General features: G+C 39.9%; 1 protein-coding gene across 1 annotated transcript; it reads left to right on the top strand.

Annotated features, from left to right (window-relative positions):
* Positions 1–6,788: 6,788 nt before the first annotated feature.
* LOC115254624 (uncharacterized) lies at positions 6,789–8,710 on the top strand. Its single transcript, XM_029852240.2, has 2 exons — positions 6,789–7,369; positions 7,486–8,710. The coding sequence occupies exons 1-2, from the start codon at positions 6,806–6,808 to the stop codon at positions 7,984–7,986; spliced, it is 1,065 nt and encodes a 354-aa protein (XP_029708100.2). The 5' UTR covers positions 6,789–6,805; the 3' UTR covers positions 7,987–8,710.
* The last annotated feature ends 6,300 nt before the right edge of the window (positions 8,711–15,010 follow it).

Genomic DNA, 15,010 nt, shown 5'->3' with positions numbered 1-15,010 from the left:
TGTATATCGTGTGGCAGGCACGGAGATACTCTATGCCCAAGGAAGTCAAGGAAATTTCCTTTACGAAAAGATCCTGGACCGACCGGGAATCGAACCCGTCACCCTCAGCATGGTCATGCTGAATACCCGTGCGTTTACCGCCTCGGCTATATGGGCCCTACATAGAGACCAATTTAATGCGGATTGCGCACACTACGTGTTGCTAACACATACTGCACCGTTTTGAAGGATGTTGTTTTCGCCAAAGTTTCTCGAAAGAATAACAGCTTTCACATAGAAAAGAATTCAGTCCGGAATTCATTTATAGTGATAGTATTCTTAAGAGCTACAAGTTTAACCAAAGTGTACAATCTCTGCGAAATTCATTCGGTAATTCTCCTGGAGATTTCTCAACAATTTTATTATCTCGATAATTCCTTTCGAAATTTCTTCCTTAGAAACTGTTTCGGGAGCTCTGTTGGGAATTGGTGACGATCTATATCACCTTACGATTTTCTAAATGCAAGGACAATTGCCTGATAAATTTCCTAAAAAGTTGCGGAAGAATTTGCCAATGCAATTTCTGAAGAAATTGCCGAGAAAATGGCCCAAGGAATTTAAAAAGGAAAAGCCGCAAACATTGTCAACGGAATTGCCATATCAATTCCCAAAATAATTATGGGAAACGTTCAGTTTGGAGTTGTCAAAGTTATTTGCAAACGAATTTTTCAAAAGAGTTTCTAAAGGAAAGAAATTTTGAAAGAAATGCCATAGAAATTGCTGTAAAAGCTTCCAAAGGAATTGTCGAAGGAAATTAAAAAAAAAACACCAGGAGCCCTAAAATGCATTGTCGAAAAAGCTGGTTTCAAAGATCTGGAGAGCTCTCGGATCAGCCGTGAAAGAGTGGGTCAATGTAAGGCAGCGAGCGAAAATAGCCGAAAGCAAATTGGTGTTGACAAAAAAATCTTTAAGGCCAATTAAAGTTGATAATGATAAAAAAGCCCTTGATTCGCCCTTGATGTCAACAAACCTGTCACATTTATCATATTACTCTCAAATTGGTGATATGGCCGTGAGTTTAAGTCTGTGCCTCTCAATCAGCGGGCCAGTGTTCGAATTCAGTGCAATATTTTACTTTGATATTTAAATACGGCTGTATGGTTGACTCTCTTGATTAACGGCTACGTAGTCTTGCGATCAAACTCAACATTCAAACCCTAACCAGCGAAAGTGTCGCGAACGAGTACCTGTCTACCCAGCGGTAGGCGCACCAGAACTGGTTGAATCGGCAGCACCGGCGCACAGCAAGAAAACTCTCCATCATCCTGCAAACTCCGAACACCAACGATGAACCACCGTACAATGAACAAGCAATCCTCAACGCCACGGAGTAAGAGGTGCCGGAGTACGTTCTGCACCTACTGAGTCTCGGCCCCAGATTCCCAACCACATCGCTTGCGCAAGTGCCTTTCTTCCGCCTTTTCGCTGACGTGGAAGGGGTCTTGCTCACGAACACCGAAAAGGACGTTCAGGACAGAAATCGGTGCAAAATCGTGAATGTAACACAAAATTTCATTCATGGTTTCCACTCGATGGTGGAGGTACGCGATAGCACGACCAAGTTCTGTGTAGCGGCTTCCAAAGCGACAAAAAGCTACCTACGAGAACACCCCCAGAAGCGTTTTGTCTGCCGACAAAGGTAATAGGACGGTCATCATGATGCGGGAAGATTACGACCAAAAAATGCGAACATTGGTGAACGACACATCCACATACGCAAAAGTACGAGCTGACCCCACATCGAGCTACCAAAAGGAGAATAACAGCATAGTCAAAAGACTTAAAAACCTGAAGCTTATTGACCACAGATTGGCTCGCGATCTGACCTCAAACAACGGATATACGGTCAGCCAAAGTCCCACAAACAAAACCTCCCACTCCGCCAAGTCAGCCCCAACATAACAGCTCCAACATACAAGCTGGCTAGACATTTATGTGACTAATATACATACTCCAATATTCGCTTCGTAGTCAGTGCAGCAAATACAGTTCGTTCGATTTCTGCAAAGAAGTCAATGGTACCAAGCTTCCGGAGGGCTACATCATGATCTCTCTCGATGTCACTTCACTGTTCACCAATGTACCACGGCACTTGGTGATCAGGAACATAATTGAACGATGGAACGAAGTGGCCACAGAAATCAACCTAAATTTATTCTTGGAAATAGTGGAGTATTGTACGGGGGCGAGCTACTTCTGTTTCGAAGGACAATTCTTCAAACAAATATATGGGACAGCAATGTGAAGTCCTCTTTCACCAATCGCCGCAAATATCGTCGTAGATTCAGTCATCACTAAAGCTATGAGTTCTCTACCTTTCGAGACTACAATCTTCTGGAAATACGTGGACGAAATCTTCATGATAATCCCGTGGAATATGGAGCAACAAGTGCTAGACGCATTCAATGGGGTAGAACCTAGGCTACAATTCACCATAGAGACCGAGCAGGTGGGGAAACTAGCGTTCTTAGATATGACCGTAAAAAGAAACGCGGACCAGACGTTAACAACGGAATGGTACGCCAAGCCCATCGCTTCAGGAAAAATACTGAATTTCAGGTCGTTCCACCAACCAAAACACAAAATGCGAAAAACTTTATTCATAGGGTCTGCTCACTCACACGGAACAAAACGATGGACGGAATAACGGCACTTATCCACCAACATCAAACGTCAACATTCACCAGAATCAAGATTTGCCGCCCAACAACAAGCCGACCATCGTGCCAGCAACCACCCACCCTCGCTCAACCCTCACCACCATCAGCCGCCACCATCATCATCAGAAACAGCAACAGCCAGCCACCACCTCAATTAGCAATCATGCCAGCACTGCACGGATCCCATACACAGACGACATCCAGAGACGACAATCCAATCGACGAAATTGATAACCACCAACCAGCCAACCAAATTGAAGCATGCACCATGCCCAAAATAGGTCCTCCTGCCCAAATGGTCCCAGACCCTAGATCAAATGTAAACAAACTGGAAAAAATGATTAATGACAACACAAACACTGAAACAGCGACCACCGCATAAGTTGAAGCGACAACCGCACTAATACAACATGGCGTACACAGATAAAAATAATGAGATTTACACGACATGTAAACTTCAGTTTAGTCATGTAAACTTAGTGTTATGATGGTTTACATGATATATCATGTAAATTTGTGTTATATGTCATGTAAACACACAGAGTCATGCTCAATTACATGACATATGATGGAAGTTTGCATGATATTTTATGACTTTACATGATATGTCATGTAAACTTCTGCGATAGCCCACGCTCAAATCATGTGCATCATATGTCACAGAATTTTACACTCTTTTTTCGATCTGTGTAGACCATAACCATCGATTCATCCTAGACCAGACACAAACTGTAGACCACAGCCACAAACAATCCACACGTCCATTCCTAGAAATGTGCCACATTGCTAATACAGAACACAGAGTCAATAAAAGAACAGACATAGACAGCCTATGTACGACATACGCAGGGATACTACACAGTATAAGGAACATTGACAAACACAACAAATCTAGAAACGAAGATAATTTAGACAAAAGTTCGATTATTCCGATAGGGCATCACCGCTACCAAAATGAATGGTCCGAATAAGACAAACAGACGTAAACTCTGAGAGATCCCATCGTACACCGATTTAACAGTCTATTTGAAAATTTGATAGTTGGCTAACTACCCACCTGCGGCGCTCGCAACGTTTTTGTCCGAGTTTGATGTTTGCTCACTACCGTCACCTAGATGATAATTGGCCAAACTCAAAATGTTTAGCATTGGGCGAATATGTTTCCGTGACTATGCTTTGAATCTTAAAATGTTCGAAGTGTTACGTCTGTTTGTCTGTGGTTACAGTTAAACAAAATAATTATCAAAAAACGATAGTAATTATGTAAGTAACTAAGCAAATTTATGATAAGACAAAACTGTTCAATAACCCAAATACCAATTACAGTTCCCCCCTGAGGAAGACACTATCCCCGTGTCGAAACGTTGGGTGAATAAAACAACTCGTTTTTTAAATCCCAAGACTGTGTAGCCGTTAATCAAGAGCTTTTACATTGATGTGTTTCATCTACCGATTCGGTTCTAGCGGTTGCTAGACGCTAGGAACAAACAACTTTTATTTTTGGGTGTCGTCCAAGACAAATTTACATGTTTTGACCACTAAATTTGTGTCTTTGAAGACGCTCGTATATGCCAGGTTCAGGACACCTAAAATGACATGATTTTTTCTAGGCGTACAGATGTCACGAGTTTGAACATCTGGCACTGTATTGCCGGGGCCAGATAGATCAAAACTGTCTTAGAGATACGGAACGAATGGCCATAAAGTACAAGAATGTAAGAAGCCGCCAAAGTGCATCATCTGTGAAAATGGAGGGCGCAAGGACCACTTTACTGGTAACCCAAAGAGTCCTGCGTTCAAACAGGCGATTTCCGGTACGTAATAGTGGAGGTAGTACAAATTAACCACCACCACTGTGTTGCCGCGCAGCAATTGGCTTCTTTAGCGGTGTTGGGATAATTTCATAATCTGAATCTGCATGTCAAACTGAGCCGAAATCCAAATTTTCATGACTTTTGGTGCCCGGGAACCTATTTTAAAATCAGTTTGAAGTTATATATTTATCGCGTCACTCCTCGTTGCATTTTGTACTGGGTGGAGCTGTCAAACAGTCGCCCAGCTGTCAAAAGGTGATTTAAAAAAAATCTCTTTGAAATTGATTTTAGGTACTAAAATAAAGTTCTAAAAATCTGAAAAAAATCATAGTGGCTCAAAAAAAGGTGCTCTTTCGTATAAAATCAAAATATCAATACATTTTTCAAAATTTAAAAATCCAATTGTCGTGGCAATCCACGAAGGAAACGAAGTGCGACGTAGCAATCATCATGGATCCGTACCGCATTCCATCCGGAAATGGTAACAAGGTAGCGGATGAAGCAGAAACCGTTGCGATTTGAACGGTTGGAAGATATCCCCTACAGGTGTATCGCGCGACAGAGGGTTTCGTGATAGCCAAGGTCAACGGCGCACGCTATGTCCAAAGGGATGTATTATGAAAAGTGGATGTACCTCCAAGATGATTCGCTAGAATCGTATTAATATGTGCGATTTAAAATTTAAATCGCACCAGTGTATCAAAATTCAACCATCGCGCAACAATAACGATAATGTCGCAACCTGTATTTGTTGCGACAATCAATCCAATGCGACATAATATTGTCCCAACATGAAAATAATAGGATATCCATCGTACACCCCGAGTTTAGAGATTTTCCAGCCTTGCATTGCGATTTTTGAACGGTAACTTCGAGTAGGTAAACACTGCAACTCTGCTGAAGATCTATCATCAAACAGTTTCGACTTTGGGTTTGTAATAATTGATAATTCACGAGTTGAAAAGTACGCAACAAATTCAGCTTCGGTTTTGTCTGCAACAAAAATTTTCGAGATCATGTCATTATCTGTTACCAGTAGGGATAAAGAGTAATCGTCGCGCCTTCTTTGTTGCTTGTTTTGTGCTTTTTTTGTCTGACAATTCTCTTCACTGATTTAAAACAATCCATTTTGGGTTTTTCCCCATACATTTTTATATGGGATGAAATTGACCTTAACATTTTGTTTTCCGACATTTGCATGGGAAAATATGAAAAAAAAAATCGTTAAACCCAAGATAAAGTGTTTTAAAACTACAGGTCCAAACCTACGATCCTAAGGAATAACATTTGGGGTACATTTGATTTTGATAACACTTCCCTTTGGATATAGCGTGCGGCGTCTACAAATTTAGCTGCTACGCACCCCCACGCTGGGCAATAGATCGGTTTATTCAGGTGCTGGACCAAATATAAGAGAAATTTGGTGACATGAAGCCAACCCTAGTAACATTTTAGTTAAATAGGCTGAAAGAGTTTCTTAGAACCATCACAAAACCAAAAGAAAAGGTATTAGGCTTTATGACGGTTCTCAAAACCTCTACAAGACCAATTGGCTATCAAAATGTGACTTGGGAGTCGTCAATGCCGACTATTTTATTGCCTGAGTGGAGTAGGGTAGCCGCCGCACAAATCCCAGAGAATGGAGCCTGCTGGAAACAGTATCCAGATTGAACTTAGTTTCCGGTCCACAAGCACCTTTCGATGATAAGGCAGAGAGTCTATCATTAACGTGACGTTCTGTAGTTCATACCCGCTGCCCAGTCTACTAGTGCGATGGAAGCATGCTGAACTCCGTCGGAACTGTCTTTGAGCTAGGAGGAGGATGCAAAGAGCCCACACTGGCAACTAGTCTAGCCGCACAAGTTTTTCATATAGGATCTTGTACCATTTGGGCAGGTGTTCCTGTTTTTGGTACTTGCCGCTATATCTAAGTCAATTTCAAACCGATTGATTTGAAATTTTGTCCAGAGTTAGGCACGTACAGAATCTAACTCTGAACAAAAATTCAAATCAATCGGTTTGAAATTGACTTAGTTATAGCGAAAAGTGCCTAAAATAGGTACACCTGCCCAAATGGTACAATAACCTACCATATTTTCAGGTTCAGCTTCTAAAATGCGTTGTAGGTGGTTGCATTTAGATATATGTTGAAATGACATTTCCAGCACTGGATGCAATAATCTGCTACATTTGTTGTTTCCGTAATAAAATCTGCTGCATGTTTCATACTGTGAGTTGAGAACCGCTGCACAACTATTGCGAGATGATGCGGGACATCACTTTCACTTTCAGATGTGGGTGCTACTGTTCGGTTTTATAAGCTACCACATAGATCCCCTTCGCGAACAGTTTGTCTTAGCGTCCCAGTTGAAGATGCGGTTTTTTGAAACAGTAGCAGTTTTGGTTCCTTTGTGGTGGCTAACTGTTACGGTATCTAGTGAAGTAAATCAACCGGAGATTGAACTACACCAGGCAACTCCCCGGAGAGGCCGGTTTTTGGGTTTGCTGGGGCTGCTAACTGGATTATCGTTGATTGATTCGTTTGAAGACAGTGATACAAGAATCAGACCTCCTGCTGGGATAGTCAAGATCAACATAGGAAGGCCTCTGATGGAATCGCTGTATCAATACGCGTATAATCCTTACTACTATGGAGCGGTTCCGACCATCAATATAAAAATTCCCTTTCGACCGGATGGTGCACTTGATGGTGGTGGGTTCGGCGGTGTCGGTTTTGGTGGATTAGGTGGTACTGCTGTGGCTGGAGCAGGTGTAATCGGTGGCCATCCTGGACAGTTTGGGTCGCATGCAACGACGAATTTGATTGAGCCTAGACCAACGTTTGCGGATCCTGGGGTGAGTATATTGAGTGACTTTGACGACATCCAATAAAATCAGTGTGTGAACTTTGTGTTGGTCATCATCAAGAATTAGAATGTTTCCTTACGACAGCCATTGCAACTATTTTATAGAAATCATCATCCGCTGAATCAACTGAGGAAGCACCGAAGAAGCCTAAACACGTTAAGAAGTTGAAAAGATCAAAAATCTCCTCTTCTAGAATCATTCGAAGCACGTCGAGAAGTGAAATATCTGATGACCAAACAGTAGGAGAACAAAACCCGATGGAAGTTACTACACCTTCAATCATTATTCCAACACCTAATCAAGAACTCAATGATCAACCTACAGAAGAACCCCTCATCCTCCATGCAACAGCAATTCCAGTTATCGAAGACACCTCCATCACAACACTAGGCCCATTTTTGTCTGCACCGGCAGCTGATGTTCCTCAGCCAATTCCGCAGTCGTACTTCGCCCAAGCAGACAGCCTTCAAGATCCGTCCGAGATTAGTCTAACGACGAGCGATCCTCCAGGCGGCATCGATCCGTTCAGGGCGAGTCGAGTCGATCGATGGCAGGACTATTACGCCATCGGACCCGATGAGTTCCGACCAATTAGTAGTGCTTAGTTTCTGTTCATTTTCCGTTGTTTATAATCTTAAAAGTTGTTCAAAAAATTCCCCTAAACATCTAACACCTTCTACTTTACTGATTTTACTATGTTGAGACCGCAAATGACATGAGGGGCCATATTCCTATTAGCTGTGTGTGTGTGTTGTCGCTTTCTTCTGATGAGGGTCTGTCCAGGTCGATTTTTGGTGCTATTTAGATGTGTAGCACCAGGTGATTATCAGTAATTTCTCACCTCAAATGAGTCGGCCTTTTCGAATCCGATGTCGCACCATATGGGCTTTGGGGTAGGTAGCAGAGCAGAACACCACCGCGTCCGCCGCGACGATCGGGTTTGTCGTCGAGCGTTGCAGTTGCTGTCTTTGGTAGGTAGGTGCATTGATGAAGAATGATGGTTAGAACGACGAGACTGCTTTAGTTAGGCCATGCGGGTGTTGGGTAATTAAACCACACATGTAATTTAGGCGAGAAGAGAATACAATTGTGATGAAAGTATATATGCATACTGCTAGATGTCATTACATTTGAGTGCGCCAACCATTTTGGCACGTGGGGAAAAAGTTTTTGAATTAATAACTGAATAAAATGAGTATGTGTTTCTCCGTTCTGCGTTGTTTAGCATTCGACAATCCGAATCCTAATAAACTGGTGATGCTTAAAAGTTACAGGGTTTTTGTATCGGATTGTTGGCAAATATCTAATTTGGTGATTACATTTCTTAACGTAGACCACATCTGCCGTGTGGAGCATAGTTGTCCCATATTAATAGGGAATCCCATAGAACATGGGACAACTATGCTGCCCACGGCAGACATATATACACTGGATATTTTTATACCGTGTACTTAATTAAAACTTACAGGGTGCGGCAGGAAAAAATGCGAAAAGTTCAAGGCGCTATCACACGCTAAATATGGGATATATGTGACTATTTTTTTAGGATAGCGTATCAGTCAATGTCTATATTCTAGCAGTACAAAATAAAAATAAACATATTTGATTTTAACATGTAATAATGTAAGCCTAAAAAGTGGGTATCAATAAACTGCGCGCCCAATGGTCATAAGACAAATTGGCTAAACTAGTGAAAAATTTTGCTTTAATTCAATGAAAAATCAGGCCATACTAACACAGAGCCGTGTAGTTTCACATACTACATGAAATAAGCAGAAATATATGATGATATTGTAGGGAAAATTAAAAATTTTGTTTTATCAGATATGAAATTTAGTGACCTGTGTACTTTTTAGTGGTTTGAAAATTCTGATAGTCTTCAGCTTCAGGCGCCGTCTTGTAAAGGTAAATGACCAAAATAAGAAATGTTTTCAATAACTTTTCAGAAAATTAGCCTGTTAAAGATCATGGAACGTTGAAACATAAATTGATTAACGTCAAATGAACGACAATAAGGCTTGAAGTTGAAAAACACTGGTGGTAAATGTACCGATTTAGACAAATTTGCTGATGGCTGAAAACGAGTAAGCCAAAACGTTATAAATCGAGGCTTTAGTGTGTAGCAGTTTGAAAAACGTTTTTATAGGTACAAACCTAAACATTGTTAATGGTCACATTGAAGTCAAAGAAATTTCTATGGAGCATGTTGTATTACTTGGGCAAGGGGTTTCTGGGGTGTTTTGAGGGCTAAAGCGAAACCCCACGAAACCCCCTGGGACTCCATTAGACACCCTCTGGAACTCCTCTGGCACCTCCAAGTCCCCCTGGAACGCCCCTGAGACCCACTGGAGCTCCCCTGAAGCCCTCTAAGACCCCTAAAAATGCCTCTGAGACCACATCCCAAACAAACAAAAATACGGGTTTAACTTGAAGAGCGAACTAGAAGTTCAAGTTTGGTTCAACTCTGACTCCGTTGAACTTGAATCTCGAAAATGTTACACATATATTGCTTATGAACTTCAAAGTACAATTCATGCTTTTGACTTCTTTTCAAAACGTCCTCAATGTTCGAAACAGGATAGAAAAAAAACTCAATTTGAACTTTATGGCAGGGTTTCAATCAAATTTTAACTGAACTCGTGTTGAACTTTAAAGTGCCTCTAAATTTCAAATACAGTTCAATTGGACATGCAACAACAACTTGAAATGTGGGAGCGGACCTGGTGTGGTGGTTAGAACACAAGACTATCACGCCGAGGACCTGGGATCGAATCCCACTCCCGACATACTCACATAATGTAAGTTCTTCCTTCGGAAGAGAAGTAAAGCGTGGGTCCCAAGATGAGCTAGCCTCTGGCTAAAAATCTCGTTAACACAGATAAAAAAACTTGAAATGTCCGTATCAGAGCTTGTTTCGCACTTATAGCTTATAGTTTGTACAACTTAAACAATAATCAACAAATCTCAAAATGCTTCCGTCTCAAAAAATCGGTAACATAAATAAGCTTTAAAGAAAAATATAAAAGGGTAGGGATGTTCCAAAACAATTATTGTAAAAATGAAACCCAAAAATCACATGTTTATTTGAACAACAAATATGTTCAAATCGATTTTGGATTATGATAAATGATATTTAGATAAAAAAAAATGAGTACTAGGGGAAATTGTGTATTTTCGGCAGTTTTGTTCTCTTCGTCATGGGGGGTTTTTGAAAGCTGTTGAACTCAGAGTTGGTCTCAAATCCATCCTAACCAAGCTGAATTATATGACCAAATTTCAGGAAATTTGGCCGACAAAAACCCTTCATGACGAAGAGAACAAACCTGCCGATAATTCCCATCGTTACCCTATATAGAGGGTAACAAATTGAGCTGTAATGAATGCGCTTTATATTCCTTAGAATAGCTAATTATGCCCAAACATGCTGTTTTATCAGAACTTTTGGTTGGTTAGGCTAGGACCCCTCCGAAACCCCTGAGACCCCCAGGAACAATCCCCCCCCCTCCCCGAGATGCCTTGAAGCGCCTCTGAGACTTCTGAATCGCCCATGAATTCCCCTGGTATCCCCCTTAGGTCTCTTGCCCAGGTAACATTTTTAGTTTTCTTATAGACTAAAAGCTGTTGTTAAAATCAAGCCGATAAAACTTATTTTAAAGATTAGTAATCCTAACAGCTGTAATAAACCCGTGATACACACCTATAAAGCCCTACAGGAGGTTGTTAAAACCAGTTCTTAAAAAGTTTCATATGATATTAGCTGTCCCGGCAAGCTTTGATTTGCTTACTGTGTTCTGGGACTTGGGCATTAGACCGTCCCTTATTTTGCAAAAATTGGAAATGTTCGTTGTTGGAAAATGATCGTGTCAAAATTTGAAGTCCGTGTCTCAAGGCTAAGTGTTTGCCAAAACTTGTATATGACTAAAAAAACATTATTCTCGACGAAAAAATACCCACTGAAATCGATGATTTTAGGACCCTTAAGGGCCAAAATTATAATTAATGACCCAAACCGTACACTACGTCAGCGAGCTGTTGCCAACGTGATGCAAAAGGAAGGCTAAACGGGGTTCAGCAAATCAATTACAAAACCTTCATTAATTATGACTAAGAGCAAAAAGCATAGAAACTGTTACATGGGTGGTACCGCCTGAAACCCTCTGGAACGCCTGCCCTGAGATCCTTTGAAACTGCCTGGAACCCTCCTGACACCCTATGATACGCCCCTGAGACCCTAGAAGCGCCCTGAGACCCCCTGGAGCCCTCTGAATCCCCCTGAGACCCCCTGGAACGTCCCTGAGACCTCTAGGTACCTCATCTGAAACCTCTTTGGACTAACGGGGGTAGACGGTATAGCTAGTTCTTCACACCTGAGACTTCTTTGTACCCACTGAAACCTCCTAGAACCTTCTGAAACGCCCCCGAGACGCTTTAAAATGTCCCTGAGGCTCCTTAAGCGCCTGTGGTGGCCCACTAATTGACGGAAGGTTAAAAATTATTTTCTGTATTCATTCATGATTTTTTTCGGGGATTTCTGCAAGGATAAGTTCATCCCGGAATTTCATCAATAAGCGTAAATCCAAGAATTATGTTCAAGTTTTTTAACATTTTTTATGGAATTGCATCAAGTAATCCTTCAGGAATTCCTTCAAAGATTTCTTTACCGTTTTCTTTAAAAAAAAATCTTACTTGAATAATAATTTCTCTTTAAGAATTGTTCAAGTGGTAAATGCAAGGGTGTCATTCAGTATTTCTCTAAACACTCCTTCAGAAATTCTTACAGTGTTGTCTCCGAGGATGTTTTCAAAAGTACTTTAGAGTACTTCAAAAGATTCTTGCACCGAGTATTTCTCGAAACATTTGTTCAGGAAGTCCACGAAGGACTCTATCAATAATATCTCTGAGGATTTATCTATAAGATCAAAGAATTCTTAAGAAATTCTAGAAAAAATCACTACAAAAAATTCTCCAATGGTTTTTTTGGAACCAGATATTTTTCCAAGAAATTACATCGGAATTCCGGAATTCGGAAGAGAAGTCCTTCTAGAATTTCTTCAGCATTCCTCCATGGTTTCTTTCAGGAGAGCCTCTAAATATCCCTTAATTGATTTCTCCACGGAAGTCAAGCATTACTCCACGAGTTTATCTTGGCATTTCCTCAAGCATTCATCACTCATCTTGCCGTTCTTTTGAATGATTTCTCAAGAATTTCTTCCAAGGATTCCTTTAGAATTTCCTTCAAGAATTACTGCAACCTTTTTTTTTCTATCGAAAACAATCTCTGCAAGGATTCTTCAAGGAGTTTCTCAAAAATTTCATTAAGAGATTCATCCTAGAAATCCTCCAAGAAATTTACAAAGAGTCCACCGGATAATAATTTAAATAAAAAACTCCCTACAGGAGGTACCCTAAGAAAATTTTTAGAGGAATTTCTGTAGGATTCTCTTCCAAAAATACGGAGAGACGAACCAGCCAAGGGCTGAAAGTCTCTCAAATAAAGATAAATCAATCAATCAATCAATTCCAAAAATACTTCTGGATATCTTCCCACGAATTTTAAAATATTCATCTACTCTAGGAGTTTCCACAAGGATTCCTTTAGGAATTTGCGTTAGCATCCCTCTAGGAACTCCTCTAAAAATTTCTATTGCAACTTTAAAAAAATCTTTCGAAAAACCTTTTGAAAAGCCATTGTAAGTTTCCATGAAGCCATCCCAGTCATAAATTTCGCCAGAGTTTATTTTTCTTTATTATGTCTTCAGAAATTCCTTCGAAAATTTGTTTAACAAATGTCTGAGGATTCCTGGTAGGGTCAACGTGCCTTAGTAATCTTACAATCCCAAATTCATCTTATTCGAAAACAGGGCGATTACGGCACCGATTGATTATGTAATTTTTGTTATCATTCCACTTCTAACAAACAAGCGCTTCATTCCTTTGATTTCAGTAGGATGACAACAGCAGCGTATATGCTTATATAGTAAAGGAACAGATACCTGGTTTGATAAGATAAAATCAAATAATTTCTTCAGAAGTTTCTCCAAGGACTCCTCCAACGACTGTTTTGCCACTTTCTTCAGGAATTCTTTAAGAATGCCTAGAAGCATCTTTAAAGTGATTAATGTAAGTATAAGACTTCATATGGGAATCCATCTTCCAATTCAATTATTGAGAAATCGTTTCAAGAATTCCAACGGGATTTTTCCAAGGACTTCTTAAATATTTCTTCAAAAAAAATCTTTCGGAATTTCTTCAAAGATCTTGTTTCATAAATCGGATGAAGCATTCCTTGTTTTATTTATTCAATAACTTCTCTAAGAGCTCTACAGAGGATTACATTTGGGCTCTTTCCAGGGATCGCGTTAAAAAAGACACTACACCGTTTTCAACCAGAGGTTGCACAGACTGAACATTCACTAACATTAGGCAACGGACAACACGGAACACCCAGTGGACCAGTGGAGGATTTTTCGTTTGACGAAAAGTTTCGTCCGGCTGGAGCGGGAATCGAACCATCACTCCATGGCACTCACAATACGCCTAAACGACTGACGCCGCTAATCGCACGGGCACTAAGCCCACGAATTCTACCAAGATTTTATTCAAAATTCTATAGGAATTCCTTCAAAAAGGCCTTTTGAAATTCCTCCCAAACTTCCTTCAGGAGTTTTTCCAAAGATTTCTTTATAAGTTTATCCAATAATTCTTTTACGATTTCTCCAACAATTCCACTGATTCAAATAAAAAATGTAAGATTTTTTTCCAGCATTCTCACAGAAATTCCCCAAAAACTTCTACTGGTATGCCTTAAAACATTTTTGCGATTTTTCTTAGGAAATTGTTAGTGAACTTCCTTAGATTTTTGGAAATTCCTTAAGTTAGTTTTATTTTCTTCGGCCGTTTCGTTGTAAATGCTCGTTTTTTTTTGATTCGCAAAAGTGTATCTCATAGAATTTCAAATGAAACAGTTCACGGAATTCCGTAAGGAATTATAAAATGAAATTTCCAGAGGAATTAGGAAGGGAATTTTCAGAATTTCCTCGGAGAAATTTTCTAAAATTGCCGCCTCAATTTACAAACGAATTGACTAAAGAATTTTCAAAGTACCTGCCGAACGAATCTCGAAAGGAACTATTGAAAGAATTACAAAAGTAATTGTTAGGTTTATTAGCAAATAGACTGCCGGTGAAACTTCGAAAGTAATGCCGTAGATATTATCAAAAATAAAAACTTTAATCAATTTCGAATATTATTGTCAAGAAACTTCCAAATGAGTTACCAAACCAAATTTCAAAGAAATTGCTGAATTGGTTTTCCAAAAAAAAAATGTCCAAGAAAACTCCAACAATAATCTTAAAGAAAATTTAGGATCAAATCCAATATAATGGCTGGAAGGATTTCCAAAGGATTTGCCAAAAACAACTCCGCCAAAGGTAATATGAAAAAAAAAAACCAACGAGAAGTTGTAAATGGAATTTCCAAAGAAATTTCCGTAGAAAAAAAAAATTGAAAAAGTTTCCAAAGCCATTGCAGAAGCATTGCCGAGAACTGATTTAAGAAGTTTCCAAAGGAATTGCCTAATAAATTCTCATTTTTTTTATTTGGGAATTTAAACTTATGCCAATTCTTTCC

Source organism: Aedes albopictus, chromosome 3 (genome assembly GCF_035046485.1).
Source record: "Aedes albopictus strain Foshan chromosome 3, AalbF5, whole genome shotgun sequence".
In the NCBI taxonomy this organism is placed as follows: Eukaryota; Metazoa; Arthropoda; class Insecta; order Diptera; family Culicidae; genus Aedes; species Aedes albopictus.
This window is presented reverse-complemented; position numbering and strand designations above follow the sequence as displayed.

Bases quoted from the DNA above. Each gene is read 5' to 3' on its own strand.
- LOC115254624 (XM_029852240.2), top strand. From the start codon at position 6,806: ATGTGGGTGCTACTGTTCGGTTTTATAAGCTACCACATAGATCCCCTT. The intron at 7,370-7,485 runs GTGAGTATATTG...ACTATTTTATAG, and splicing joins CAACGTTTGCGGATCCTGGG to AAATCATCATCCGCTGAATC.